This window comes from Rhipicephalus sanguineus, chromosome 11, assembly GCF_013339695.2.
Source record: "Rhipicephalus sanguineus isolate Rsan-2018 chromosome 11, BIME_Rsan_1.4, whole genome shotgun sequence".
NCBI lineage: Eukaryota > Metazoa > Arthropoda > Arachnida > Ixodida > Ixodidae > Rhipicephalus > Rhipicephalus sanguineus.
The window spans coordinates 49,330,350-49,344,996 of NC_051186.1; the positions used below are offsets into that span (position 1 = coordinate 49,330,350).

The 14,647-nt window shown below is 46.2% G+C and overlaps 2 protein-coding genes across 2 annotated transcripts in view; both read right to left on the bottom strand.

Annotated features, from left to right (window-relative positions):
• The window catches only part of LOC119375010 (uncharacterized), a 12,789-nt gene extending 10,686 nt beyond the window's left edge, over window positions 1-2,103 (bottom strand). The window contains exon 1 of the mRNA XM_037645209.2: window positions 1,972-2,103. Within this exon, the coding sequence (XP_037501137.2) occupies window positions 1,972-1,978 (7 nt within the window). The 5' untranslated portion in view covers window positions 1,979-2,103. The remainder of the gene's footprint in view (window positions 1-1,971) is intronic.
• A 4,784-nt stretch (window positions 2,104-6,887) lies between these two features.
• Window positions 6,888-14,368, bottom strand: LOC125756403 (uncharacterized). Its single transcript, XM_049411124.1, has 5 exons — window positions 14,359-14,368; window positions 12,650-12,796; window positions 9,362-9,481; window positions 8,164-8,238; window positions 6,888-7,318 (listed from the first exon to the last, which is right to left on the bottom strand). Exons 1-5 carry the CDS (start codon window positions 14,366-14,368, stop codon window positions 6,888-6,890), a joined length of 783 nt encoding a protein of 260 aa, XP_049267081.1.
• Between the last annotated feature and the right edge of the window lie 279 nt (window positions 14,369-14,647).

The window sequence follows — 14,647 nt, forward strand, 5'->3', positions numbered from 1 at the left end:
TGTTTACAGGGAGGGTGGGGAACAGTCCTTAGGAGGCCGCCCCGTACAAACCGTAGGTGGGCTCCGTCTTTCGGGAGCCCATTGGCGTCGGCCGCGACCCGGGCCCGCTCGACCTAGGCCCGCCGGGCCATCAGGTCAGAGCAGCCGTGTAGGAGTACTCCCGGGAAGGGTTGGGTTAGAGGGGGTAGGTTTGGGTTTTTTGGCGCGCCCACGCCACGTGGAAAATGTCAGCGGAATTTTCGTCACAGTGCGGGCACTTCCCCGTGCAAGTGGATTCGAAGTGTTTTGCGATCACCGGGCACAACAGTTTTGGTATAAAGGTGAAGAAGGATTCGCTCCTGCGCCTTCGTGAGGTCCTTACAGGGTTTGGTATAGACGTTATGGCCGGGTTAATAAAATTGTGTGACCTCCTTAAAGGTGTAGGCGGGATTGGGCTCGAGGTCCGGATCGGTAGAAAACGAGGATGGAGCCCAGAGAGTGAAACGTCGCATTACGCGTATAGTTGATACAGCGTTGATTCAAACTTAAATTGACCGTTCTGTAAGCGAGAGCAGAAAAGAAACCTCTGAACATTGGTAGCCAATAGTGATGAGAAGTCGCCGAACGATGACTACCACTGGAGCCAATGCTTTGATAAGGGAAACTCGTCGTCGACAATTCATCTGGCATATCCTGACGACAAATTATGACGACAAGTCCTGAAGACTTTTGTCGAAATGCTGGCTGTAGCAGCACTCCCTGTTGGACGACACTCATCACTTAAAGTGTCCGTCTTCCCCAAAATCTTTCCTCTTTTGGATCGATTACAGAGTTTCGCGTATATATGCTGCCGCACCAATGTACGGTTAACCCCTTTTCGTAACGTACAAGTGGGCTCTTCAGCATTGCACGCTCGTTCAAATCAGGTAGCGCAGGTCATCCGCAGTTGTAAAGAAGACGAAGCGCTATTTGCACGAGACGCGACTCTATGAAATATCCTTAGCAGCGCAACACTTCAGTTGCTACAGGCAACAACGACGGTCACGCGTTCATATCCAGGCAACAATGTAGCAACGTGAAATCACAAGTCACCTCGACAAAATATGAGATTGCCATATCAGACACGGATGATCGCAGACAAGCCCGCGATCGAGAGAGCATCAATTAATGGAAAATGGCGTATGCAAATACGGATGTGACCGACGCACCTTCGAGGGCCGCATTTCTGTTCGCTCGCCGGCGCCGGGTTTTTTTTTTTTTTTTTTTCTGCCACTGAAATATGCGACTTATAACAAGCTCCGCTTAAAAGCAAAACACGCTGGACTGGTCCTGGGTGTCCCCTTTTTTTTGTTGCTGTCTTCCATATCATTTAACTTGCAGCATACCACACCAACTTCCCTAAACCGAAGTATTCCTCGAAGAGCACTTCAGACCAGGCCCATAGCCACAAGGGGAGCCCTAGACCCCCCCCCCCCCCCGAAGTTCTGGTGAAGTATTTGTTTTTACCAAAAATAAATAATAAAAAAGGTGTTTTTCTCAAAATGTCAAGGTTTTCAGCAAGTGGGCCTCCCCGAAAAAAATTCCTGGCTACGGGCCTGCTTCAGACACTACGGCGTGAGGACGACAGACCGGGTTGTTTATAGTCAGCCCAGGCCCGTAGCCAGGAAGGTTTTTCGGGGAGGGCGCACTTGCTGAAAACCCTGACCTTTTAAGAAAAACACCTATTTTTATTACTTATTTTTGGTAAAAACACCTACTTCACCCAAATTTCGGGAGGGGGGGGGGGGCACGGGGCCCTAGGGACCTCCCCCCCCCCCCCTGGCTACGGGCCTGAGTCAGCCCCTTGCCTGTCGTCCACACTTGGTCCTGTCTGAAGCGGCACCGCTCGTGTCCCTTCTAACGAAGTACTCCTCAATCAGTGACATCAATCAGGCTTTCGTCGCGCCCCCGCGTGTCCCTAAAATTTGATGAAACAGGGAGACCAATACTCACAGGCCATCGGGGCGACGAAGCTCTTCTTGGCGAAGTCGAACTCGGCGTGCGTGTAGATGACGTGCGTGCAGTACTGGTGCGGGTATCGCAGCTCCTCCACGGCCAGCGAAGACACAGTGCAGAGCAGGGGGTGAGACACTGGCGACAATGCGGAATCATCACCATTTAACTCACGCTAGGCCCGAACGTACGCAGAAATACTTACGACAATGTACATGATGGTACGTCAACTCATTTTTGAACACCTCGTTAGCCCCTAATGCCAGCGACAGATCAATGGCGTACATTTAGGAGAGATACGGAGTACGCGTGACGAAAACACAAGATTTTAGTGATCTTATCTTTAAAAACAAAACAGACGATGTTTCTCTGAAAGTGTACGTTCTGGGAGCCAACACCCATTCGCGGATAAACGACACCTTCCAGTTGTTTGCCCAGAAATATATTGAACATCGTGACTGTATTACAATAACTACAAAAATACTTTAACAAAAAGTGCAAGAAAACAACGACACAGGAAGGAACAAGAAGACCAGACGAGCGTTATACCTTGTTGTGCCGTTTTATTGCATCAATTTTTCAAGGATGAATACCTACAAACTCGCCCAAACTTAGTTCTTGTAAGCTACAGTAATGCCAGGGCTGCAATACTGCCAATATTATTCCCATTTTCGCTGGCTGCAAAGCTGCGATCCAACGCGAACCATGTCGTGGGAACGGAATGAATGCTCGCCCCATTAACGCGACTCGAATGTTTTCATTTCGCGCCACGAATAGAGCTGTAGTGCAATAATAAGCCATGCGGTGGCGCCACTTGCCAGACCCCTTGGCAGCGAACACTTCGCTGTAGTGTTTAGGTGAGATGCGGTGAAGCCTTAAGGAGCGAAGGCGAAAGTGACTGCGGAAGTGAAAAAACACCGCTTTCCTCGTCTTTTTTTCTCTCTCTCTCTCTCTTATTACTCATTTACTTATTTATTGCAAATACTTTCGTAAACCGAGGGCATTACAAAAAGGAGTGGTTAATACATGCACAAGTGTGCAATAGTACAATTTATGAAAATACAGGTTAACAAAATAAGGCATCTTGAATGGCACTTCGGAAGTTAGATTCAGTAATTGCAGTGATAAAGGCGGGAAGGTGGTTCCATTCCATTCTGTGCTGGCTTTTGGGGTTAAAAGTGTTTTCAAATGGAGCACCTGCCTTAAATATGTGGTTATAGATAGATAGATAGATAGATAGATAGATAGATAGATAGATAGATAGATAGATAGATAGATAGATAGATAGATAGATAGATAGATAGATAGATAGATAGATAGATAGATAGATAGATAGATAGATAGATAGATAGATAGATAGATAGATAGATAGATAGATAGATAGATAGATAGATAGATAGATAGATAGATAGATAGATAGATAGATAGATAGATAGATAGATAGATAGATAGATAGATAGATAGATAGATAGATAGATAGATAGATAGATAGATAGATAGATAGATAGATAGATAGATAGATAGATAGATAGATAGATCAGCGAAGACCGGAAGGGCTCGCAAAGAAAGCTTGTCTTGAGCATAACTCAAGCCATATCCATTCATGAATACGACCGGTTATGACATTGGTTACTTTCACCATGACGCGCGCGTCTTGGTTTGGACTGTCATCTTGAAAATCAGGCGCAACTGTAGGCACTCCCTCATTCTCACACACGCAAGTACTCACAACAACACCCCACAAACAGCGCTGTTTGTGTGGTGATGTCGTGAGTACTTGAGTGTGTGAATGTGTGTGTGAATGAGGGAGTGCCCAGTCGCACCTAATTTTCAAGATGACGTATTACCAGCCAGTCCCTCAGCAAGTTCTTATAAGTTGATTTGAACTGAGCACTATAGCACTCACTTTCAGGAAGCCGCTTGAGTCCCACTGTGGGTTCAGGCGTCGTAGTCTCCGTCACCGTCGTCGGTGGCGGCGTCGGTTTTTGCTTTTTCTCTGCAATAGCGCAGTCAGGGAGAAATCGGTGCTTGCTGACATTTTCCTGCGCCGCACGTGCCTTGCGCGTAGCAAAAGCATGTAACGCCTTCAACGTGAACGCTGAAAAACTGACTCTCCCGACTGTCGCCTGGTGTAGACCAGATTATTACTATTCTCGCACCCACGTTTAGAGCAAGCATACATAATCTTAACCCTAGTTGTCATCTGTCGGCGAGGCCAGCGAAGGGGCTGCGGGATGGTTACGTCACAGCTGATGGCGAGCGAGCGCTGGCGGCCGTCATGTGATAAGAACAGGCTGGATGCTAGCGAAAGTCGTTCGTTCCACGTAATCAGCAGCCCCCTTCAGATTGCCCCCTTCAAGCGATGAAAAATCTGGTCAGATATTATTTTATACTCTCGCAGCTGCGTTTAGAGAAAGCATACATAACCTTAACCCCTGTTATCAGCTGTCGGCGCGGAAAGCACAGGGGATGCGAGTCTGATTACCTCACAGCTGATGGCGAGCGAAAACTACTACTACTACTACTACTAATAATAATAATAATAATAATAATAATAATAATAATAATACGCCAAATGCAAATTATAAGTGGTCCAATCGGGTGTTTGAGACAGCTTGCCATTTTTCCTAACCAGGTTATCCTATGACGCGCGTTTTTTTTTTTTTTTTTTTTTTTTCAAAGTTCGTCATGTGAGCTTCTGGTCTGGCCTAACACAACCGACGGATTTCCTGCGCGCCCGGTGCTCTCAGTTTCGGTTTCGCCTAGATCGGGCCTCGAATTTCGATGATTATTATCTCAAATTACGCGCGTCTTTTGCAATTTAAAAAAATGGGCATGTCGTAAATCATCACGTCCTAGTCCTACAACTCTTCAGTATAAACATCGGCCCTCAAGTTCATGATAAAAAGATAATTAACGGTTTTTTTTTTGTTAATTACTATTTTGAGTGTAACTTTAATGCGCCAAGATTTTTTCCGCCTCGATATAGAGTTCGCTGGTGAAGACGACAGAAGCCCGAGTTTCTGTATTTAAAAAAAAAACACCCTGTATAAGACTATGCTATGCCTTACCTCCTTACCTCCTCCTTACCCTAACTTCCCTTTCCCACTCCTTGCTATACTACTATACTATACTATACTACTATACTATACTATACTATACTATACTATACTATACTGTATACTGTATACTATACTATACTATACTACTATACTATACTATGCTATGCATGATTATGCTTGCTGTCTCTTTTCTCTTTTTTTTGTGCCTGTTTAATTCTTCTCTCTCTATCTATTTCTTTCTCTTTCTATCTTTATTCTCTGTCTTCCATTTCTTTCTGTCGATTTCTCTTTATGTCTCTTTCTTTCTCTCTCTCTCTCTGTACTTGTTCTCTCCCCCATCAGAGTTATGGCATCCCACGCCGGACAAATCGGCGGGCGTGTTCCGGGAGCGAAGCAGAAGATGAATAGGACGAAGAGACCACGTGACGGTTCATGATGACGATAGTTTCTGGTATTGCTACACGGCATAGCGAAATGCTTAACAGCTAAACTGGAAGAAAAAAAAGAAGCGACGACAGGCCTATAGAATGTCACTCGACGCTAAGAACCGTTTCCAAAGCCGTAACAGGACGATGAACGAGTGCAGCGCTGTGAAAGAATCCTAAGGTTGTAGCAACGTCGCATCAGCGTGACCCGAGCCTGGGCCGGCACTGACCTAACTTGGTCTGGACGACAAGATGGTGAAGGGCGGTTGGGACAGCTGCGCCAGTTCAGACATACAACGTTTCAACGCCTAATTGTCTACGAGTCTAGCCCCAGCTCTAGCTTCTCGTTCAAGTCAAGCTGATAAATGGGCGAAGCGTGTTAAAGATTGCGCATTTTGCCCGTCGTTCAATCGCAGCTCTCCAAAACGTACTTCAGAAGATCGAAATTGCCCTGTTAGGTTAATGATAATTGTTGGGGTTTGATGTGCCAAAACCACGATATGATTATGAGGGACGGCATAGTGGAAGGGCTCCGGAAATTTCGGCCACCTGGGGTTCGTTAACGTACACCTTAATCTTTAACGTGCACCTTAATGTATGGTTGGAGGGACCCTATAGTCAGGTAGAGGTAATTTGCCTTTAGTCCCTTCAACCCAGGCAAATTTTCCTTTTTGTCTTAATAAACTGAATGAATGAATGAAATGAAAAGTACGCGATCCTCAAGCATTTTCGCTTCCATCGAAAATGCTTCCGCCGCGGCAGGGATTCGATCCTGTGACCTTCAGGTCAGCAGTCGAGCACCATAACCCCTAAACCACCGCGGTGGGTCGAAATGCCCACAAGCCCACGATCGAGAGAGCACCAATCACTGGGAAGCGGCGCATACGAAATACGCACGCGACCGGCCGCTTGGTGCACACCCGCGTTCCTGGTCACTCTCCAGCACCGCGGGTTTCTCGCGAACTTATATTACATTACCGTGTTCCAAGTGCAATGAACAAGTGGAAATTAACAACTGAGCATTTACGTAGCTTGTCCAACGCTGATATGTTACATCGGATGTGCTGATATTGTTCATGCATGTTGGGTGATTTTTGTTATGGTTAATCAGTGCCATTTATTAATACAATGCTTTGGTATGAAGATTTTTTTTAGTATTTCAGAGTTTTGTTTTGTTATTTGCTGTCATGGTACACATGCGGTTTTTTCTTTTTAATTGTCGGTTTCCGCGGCCTGTAATTTTGTAATTTTCTAATTTCCGGGTGAAAGGGACAGTCAAGCTGTGAAATGCAGCTTTTTTTTTTTTCCTTCACACCAAACCACGTATGTAGTGTACCCTTACGTACCTGCCACGTGGTTTAATAAACTCAACCTCGAACTATGCCGCCGCCGCTGCCACCGAAATAATCTAACTCATAAAAGCTTCGCTTTAAAATGTCTCACCCGTCTTGACTTTAGTCCTGGGTGACTTCGAGTGCGTCTGGGGAAAACCGGGACTCCGAGTCGTTGCAGCGCCCTTGCGCGGTGTCGGCGTTCGATCTTCCTCCGCAGGCTGCTCTTCCACTGCGGGCTGTTCTGCTGCGGGTTGTTCAAGGGCTGGCTGTTCCGCGGAAGGTTGGTCAGCCGCAGGTTCTTCCTCCGCAGGTTGCGGTTCCTCCTTCGGCTGTTCCTCCTTTGGCTGTTCCTCTTTTGGCTGTTCCTTCTTGGGCTGTTCCTTCTTGGACTGTTCCTCCATGGGCTCTTTGGGCGCTTCGTCTTCGGCTGGCTCATCTCCTCTTGCGGCAGGGCGTGCCGCACCGTTCCGCGGGCGTTTTTCCGCAGGAGGAGGAGGAGGAGGAGACGGGTGCCCTTTTGTGGAGACTGCATGCACACGGCGCCATTACAGACGCGTCGGTCAGTTCTGAAGTTTCTAATATAGTTCCGCTAAGCGAAAGCCACAAAAGACTAACAAAGAGAACAAGTCGAGTGTGTGATAAGTTGGTACGACAGTGTATTGAAGTTGCGCTGAGCAAAAGGCCGAGTGTTATTTGTGGTACGCTAACCCAAGGGGGAACATGAAGAAGAAAGAGTACTGCCGAAAAACTTGCAGGGGCTTATGTAATTAACGATGGTAAAGGACAAATAGCGTCGCTAAACTTTACGTTTCGGCAAGTGAACCTGTATTTGGACAGCGAGAGCGGTTGCTGGCCTGACTTCCGTTTGTATAGTACTAGAGAGATAGCCCTACAGAACATTACGTGTCGATTGCCGTCGTGCATGTACAGCAGGGTCCACTGTTAAAGGGAACTCTGGAATGATCGCCTTTCATACTGCTGGCCCTCCAACTGCCGGTGGATGTGGAAACATTGTTCGCGCACGGTACTAGTCTGTAACAAGGAGTCAGAACTGTAAACCACCTGCGGACTTATGCCAATCTAAGTCACTATGCTTTTGCAAGGGATCGAGATCCGGACATGCCCTGCATGTAAGTGCTCCCTTTAACAGTGTACCCGTCTGTACATGTATCGTGTTGAAAGAAACAAAGGAATGACTATGTGACTTTCGAGAGTTCAAGTTGCTGTAAGCATTAGTAAAAAAATTGATTTCTTTAATGAGAACGCCGGATAGAAATAGCGTTTTGCTCGAATAGTGTTCTCCTCGAAAATGCCACTGAGCACTTGTAGGAGCAGGCTCATAGCCAGATAAGGACGAGTGAGTACACTCACCTTGGTTGCGTCGGCGTTTGGTCTTGACTACGCTGCTTTTCTTCGTAGTCCGGCGACGGGTGGTGGTGGTGGTCACTGCGAAAGGCGCGCATGGTGGTTTAATCCAGGCCAGCAGTCACCGACAAGCATAGGCGTAAGCAGGATTCACGATTTAAGGGGAGCGAAGTCTCATCACAGCACTCCCCCCCCCCCCCCCCCCAATAGACGAGTCCGAAAGAAAACAGGCTTCGCAATCGATGCAAAAATGAAAATGAAATCATGACGTGCTTCTCATAACGACCTGCCTTTGGTCTGCTGGTTTCCGTTGGAAAAAGTGGGAGGCAGACAGTGACCTAGATGACCATAACCATGCACACTAAGTATTGACGGGACGGATTACACTGAGTAAAGGGGTAGGATAGACTTGGAACTACCGTAGATTATTAGGGCAGGGGAGGGGGGGGGGGCGTCAGCCAGTGACGTAAATGATTAACGCTTTTCACCACTAACACACCAAGTATCACAAGGCATCTTTGAAGAAGATAGGTCCACGTATATACTACGTCGGCCAGCCTGTCTGAGAAACCTGTTCCCATTCATAAACCTCTACAGCACATTGTGTTTACATCCATGTGCTCCCACCTTTGCTTTGTATGTGCAGTAAAATGTATAGACACGACGGGCATTCAGTGTTCATGACCAGGATTTGGGGACACGCACACGGAGCACCTTCTCTCGCCGTTGGCAGCGGCACCCTCCCGTAACTGAATGAGAAATAGACGAGAAAAAAAATCACATCTGACGAAAAAATATAGTTATCAAAAAGGACTCCCGCTTCCATTCGGCAGAGACCCACTGGAACATTTTGGTAAAATCGCAGTATCGCACTACAATGCGTGTTGTTTCCCAGGTTATTTATTATTTCCCAATGCGAACCCATGTGTTTTTAATAGGCGGTGATTAAAATGTCCCGGCAAATTACGTCTTACCATAATATTCCAGGGGGTCTCTTCTGTTTAGAACTGGGAGTCCTTTTTTGCAACTAGGGCTTTTTTCGTAACATATGATTTTTTCTCCTGTTTTCCATTCAGTTGCAACAGGACGCCGTTGCTACCACCGAGAGATGGCGCCCCGTATAGATGTCCCCAAATCCTGGGAATATAACGGGAATAACGGGAATATAACCTAATTCTGGGAATATAATTTTGGGAATACTCACCTTCGACCGTCGTAGTGGCCGCCTCGCCCTCTTCGCTGTCAACAGACTGCGCAGTTTCTTCTTCAGCTGTGACGAGCGGAGGCGGCGTAGTCTTCGGCGTTGGCTTCTTGGTCGGTTGCTCTGCGACGTTTCAACGCGCGCAGCGTGCGTCAGTGGACAGTCTCGCGCCGCAAAACCTTCCTTAGAAATGAAGAGCGCTATGAATCTTTTCTTCAAAGCAGTTTCGGCTGGGAATTTCGAGATCGAAAGCAATGACCCACTCTCAAAGCGAAACAAGTATCTGGTGTCTGCACTAACACCTTAGCAAAACTGCGAAGTTCATGCACTCAAAAAAACAGTCATTTGACGCTTTTTTGGGAGTCCTGACTTGTCACGCGTATACTCTCTTTAAGGAGACACGTGAACTCTCCTTTGGGGAAACGCGAGTCACACGACTCTTCAAAGGGAGTATAATAATCTCCAAAGAGAGTTCACGTGTCTCCTTAAAGAGAGTCACATACGTGGCAAGTCAGCACTAACAAAAAATAGTCAAAAGACTTTTATTTCTCTTAGAGTGTACGGCTGAACGCGGACGATTTCCCGGTCCTCATCAAGGAACTCCGGCGGATGAATAGACCTCTTTTTTTTCATTTATTTTATTGCATATCTTAGCAAGCTTGCGAGTTCCCAAAGATAGCTTTATTTGTAGCTGTATTGGTGTAATCACGCGTGCCCGTAGTCACAAAAACTGTAGTAATGTGCGAATATTTTCTTGTAGTCCCTACAGTTCTGAACGACGCAATAACAGACTTCCGTTGCAATGAGTACAGAGATGAGGCAGACTTGACGCCTTAGGTAACATGTAAGGGTTTATTGGTCAGCTACGACCACGTGCGAGGATCCCGTGCCACGTGACGCCTCCTGGCATTAAGAGTGTTCCACACTCGCCGCCTTGGCTACGAGGGGCGTTGGTTAACACTCCCAGAGATTACGCGCACATGAATACTCTACAATATGGACGACGGAGCACCCTCCGTCGTAGCTCAATCGGGAGAGCATCGGACGCACAATTCGAAAGGCTGTGAATTTAGATCCGACCGACAGAAAGGGTGATTTCTCATACACTTAGTTCCTTCAAATTTATGTTAAAATCGTTACACTACAGTTTAAAAAAAAAGAAATAACGTCCCCTATGCTTTCTTTGTCTTAATTGTCTGCTGGTTCCATTAGTTATGTGTACACAGAGTATCTTACGTCCACATTTTGATATGTATTTTTTATATTGTGCCTAAGTCTGCGTATGTTGATAAATCCCCTTATACACGCACGCGATGTTGTAACGAGTCTGGATGCCCCGTGAAGCTAGTCATAAGGAGATATTTTTGTGGGCAGCTTCTTTTGTATTTATTTATTTATTTATTTATTTATTTATTTATTTATTTATTTATTTATTTATTTATTGAGTGAGTGAGTGAGTGAGTGAGTGAGTGAGTGAGTGAGTGAGTGAGTGAGTGAGTGAGTGAGTGAGTGAGTGAGTGAGTGAGTGAGTGAGTGAGTGAGTGAGTGAGTGAGTGAGAGTGAGTGAGTGAGTGAGTGAGTGAGTGAGTGAGTGAGTGAGTGAGTGAGTGAGAGTGAGTGAGTGAGTGAGTGAGTGAGTGAGTGAGTGAGTGAGTGAGTGAGTGAGTGAGTGAGTGAGTGAGTGAGTGAGTGAGTGAGTGAGTGAGTGAGTGAGTGAGTGAGTGAGTGAGTGAGTGAGTGAGTGAGTGAGTGAGTGAGTGAGTGAGTGAGTGCGCGTCTCTACTGAACTGTGTCAATGACAGCAAATAACTTACCTTTGTAAGCAAGTACAAGAATTGAACTACTAAAGTATCCTTACTTTTGTTCCCTTGCCTTGCCTGTGTTCTGCGGACTTTCGCTGCAACCCAGAACAAAATAAGAACAAAACATGAAGCACATCAAAAAAAGTTTGCCCTTGTCAATACGCTCTCTTTCAACACAGCCACACAACGCAAAGAAAACTTGCGTTAACGGGACACTAAAGTGAAAAACGATTTTTCTCGTATTAGTAAATTACTCTTTCACGACACTAAAAGCACCGCACTTGCAGTGAGAAGACGCTTGGCAAGCGAGAAATTGCGGAAAAAGAAAATGCGGGTGGCGAAACCACGCACCAACGCCGTGAGCTCATAGATTTTGACGGCGTCTCCAAGGTCGCACGTAGATCCTAATGAGTAATAATCAAGTACATTGTTCTCTCAAGGGGCCATAGACTTAATGTACTATGTTTCAGGAAATTTCGTTGAGCCAAAGTTGTCAAAATACGAAAAATACGCTTTGAAATTCATGACGTCACGCACGGATATTTCGGCGCGATAATTGCAAAAAGGATACTTTGACCTTAATTTTCTCCTCTACTAATAAGCTTACGGTGGCGAAATTAACGACATCACACTTCTCAGGTATAATTTATCAATCTAAACACATGCATTGTTTCCTTGTAGTGTACCTTAAGGTCATTTTGGTTTCTTGATAATTCACATTCATGCAGTACAGCAAAGTGCGCAGCAAAAGCACTTGTAATTAGGAACTCGTACGAACGACACAGTGGCCAACACACTTACTTTCTCTGATCTGTTTCGACTGATTAGGCTAGTTCACTAACAGGCACTAAAACGTTAGTCCAACAAGTTTCCTAAGCGCTCCATTAAATGCATTCAATCAACTTCACCGCAATGCAGCCACGTCTTGTGGCTCAGTGTACCCAAAATAATTTTTGAGTCAGCTTCAGCGCAGTCCATTTGTGCCTTGCAAAATAGCATGCCCGAAATGGTTGTTTGAGTTCGCTTCACCGCGGCACACTTGTTTGTGAGTTAGTTTCACCGCAGTGCAGACGTGTGTTGCAAAATAACATGCCCAAAGTTGTTTTTGAATCAGCTTCACAGCAATGCAGTTGTGTTTTGCAACATAACATGCAAAAAGCCTTGTTTTTCTGAGCTTCACCACAATACGCTAACGCACTGCAAAGTAGTACACAATGTGTTTCGGAACGGAGGGGGGAGAGCATAGATATTTTTAGAAAAAGAACAATGGTCATAGCTTCTGCACCATATTGATGCACTGACGTCGATGACAGTCAATGACAGTCGCTGAACGCCAATCAATGCTGTGACCTGCGTGTAAGGTGATGTTCAGCTAGCGCGTTGGTGGCGGCGTGTCCCTTTAAGCTTTGTTCATTTCAACGCAACTCGATAAGCCATTTGACGTTGTCCGTTTCACCGACGTTAGGATACTTGGAAGTCAACCACTCACGTGGCTTCGTCTGTCTCCGCCCTTCGGTCTTAGTCTCCACCGCGTCATCCACTCCGAGATTCGACGGATGGTCGTGGTCGTGGTGGTCGTGCGACAACGAGCCGCTCGACTCGTGGACGCCGCTCGGCAGCACCACGGGTGGGGCAGCTGCGTCAGCATCATGCTTAAACGCGCTCTGCAACACCCTTTTGTGGCATCACAGAATGACCTCCCTATTGGACTATGTCGAACCGCGAGTCGCCTGCAGCAACTTATGACAGCGAAGCTATCTATGGCTAAGGTTAAAGAACAGGCACACAAGACGCCTCTTCTTCATGGGTGTCTTGTATCTTTGCGATGTAATTTTAACCTCAGAAATATGCACCAACCAGACCCAACTGAAGTTTTCGTCTTTTTAACCTTACTACTTCGCAAGCACCGCACGGAACGTCACATACAGGGTGTTTCACGTGCTAGAATGAAATATTAAATAAAAAGTGGTTAACCGCAACCAAGTGACACCAACGACATAATTTGCCGCCCTGTGGCGCTTATTAGGGTATTTTATATTGCGTTTAATTAATTAATTAATAATAATAATAATAATAATAATAATAATAATAATAATAATAATAATAATAATATCTGGGGTTTAACGTCCCAAAACCACGATATGATCATGAGAGACGCTGTAGTGGAGGGCTCCGGAAATTTCGACTACCTGGGGTTCTTTAACGTGCACCTAAATCTAAGTACACGGGCCTCAAACATTTTCGCCTCCATCGAAAAATGCAGCCGCCGCGGCCGCGATTCGATCCCGCGACCTTCGTGTCAGCAGTCGAGCGCCATAACCACTAGACCACCGTGGCGGGGCATATTGCGTTTAATTAGTTAATCAACTAAGATCAATTATGCACAATATTTAATATTCACTTTAGGGCCAAGTGCGTTTAGTTTAGAGGTCATTACAAAATGACAAATCTTGTGTGCGTGCGTGCGTGCGTGCGTGCGTGCGTGCGTGCGTGCGTGTGTGCGTGTGTGTGTGTGTGTGTGTGTGTGTGTGTGTGTGTGTGTGTGTGTGTGTGTGTGTGTGTGTGTGTGTGTGTGTGTGTGTGTGTGTGTGTGTGTGTGTGTGTGTGTGGTGTGTGTGTGTGTGTGTGTGTGTGTGTGTGTGTGTGTGTGTGTGTGTGTGTGTGTGTGTGTGTGTGTGTGTGTGTGTGTGTGTGTGTGTGTGTGTGTGTGTGTGTGTGTGTGTGTGTGTGTGTGTGTGTGTGTGTGTGTGTGTGTGTGTGTGTGTGTGTGTGTGTGTGTGTGTGTGTGTGTGTGTGTGTGTGTGTGTGTGTGTGTGTGTGTGTGTGTGTGTGTGTGTGTGTGTGTGTGTGTGTGGCAACGTACATGCTGTGTGGTGATTTTTTCCGGCATTTAAAGAAAGTCCGCGAAATAAGAAATAAAAAACCACGTGACTGCGTTCCTGCGCTACTGTACTGTAGCGCCCTGAAACGCACTTCGAGCGAAACAACTGGCGCGCGGACCATCATGATGACCCCCCCTACCCCCCCTTATTGTGGGACCCTGCGCACACCGATGACGCCAAGTATGGCTTTTAATCGATATTTAGACGACATATATTATAAACTTCTAATGGAAAGAGCCTCCGAGTTTGGGCAAACATTAGTTAACGTAAAAAGACGGCTAAGAGAATTGGTTGAACTAAGAAAAGTCGAAGCCACCTTCCCGCATCCCCCAATAAATGTGCTTTTTACTTATTCTTTCGAATTTTGATTACGCCTCGCTCTTCACTATAGGCCTCATAGGCATAGCCGGGCGGAGGGGGGGGGGGGGGGTCAGCCTTTGGAAGTCTTCGGTTTGTATGTGTATATATACCAACACAAACGCGCGCATAAATAAGAGGAATTGCAACCTCCCCCGTCCCCCTCCCCCTCCTCCCCCACCCAAAAAAAAAACCAAAAAAGTAACACCCTACCTATGCTCCTTATAGGTCTTTAGGCGAAATAGATG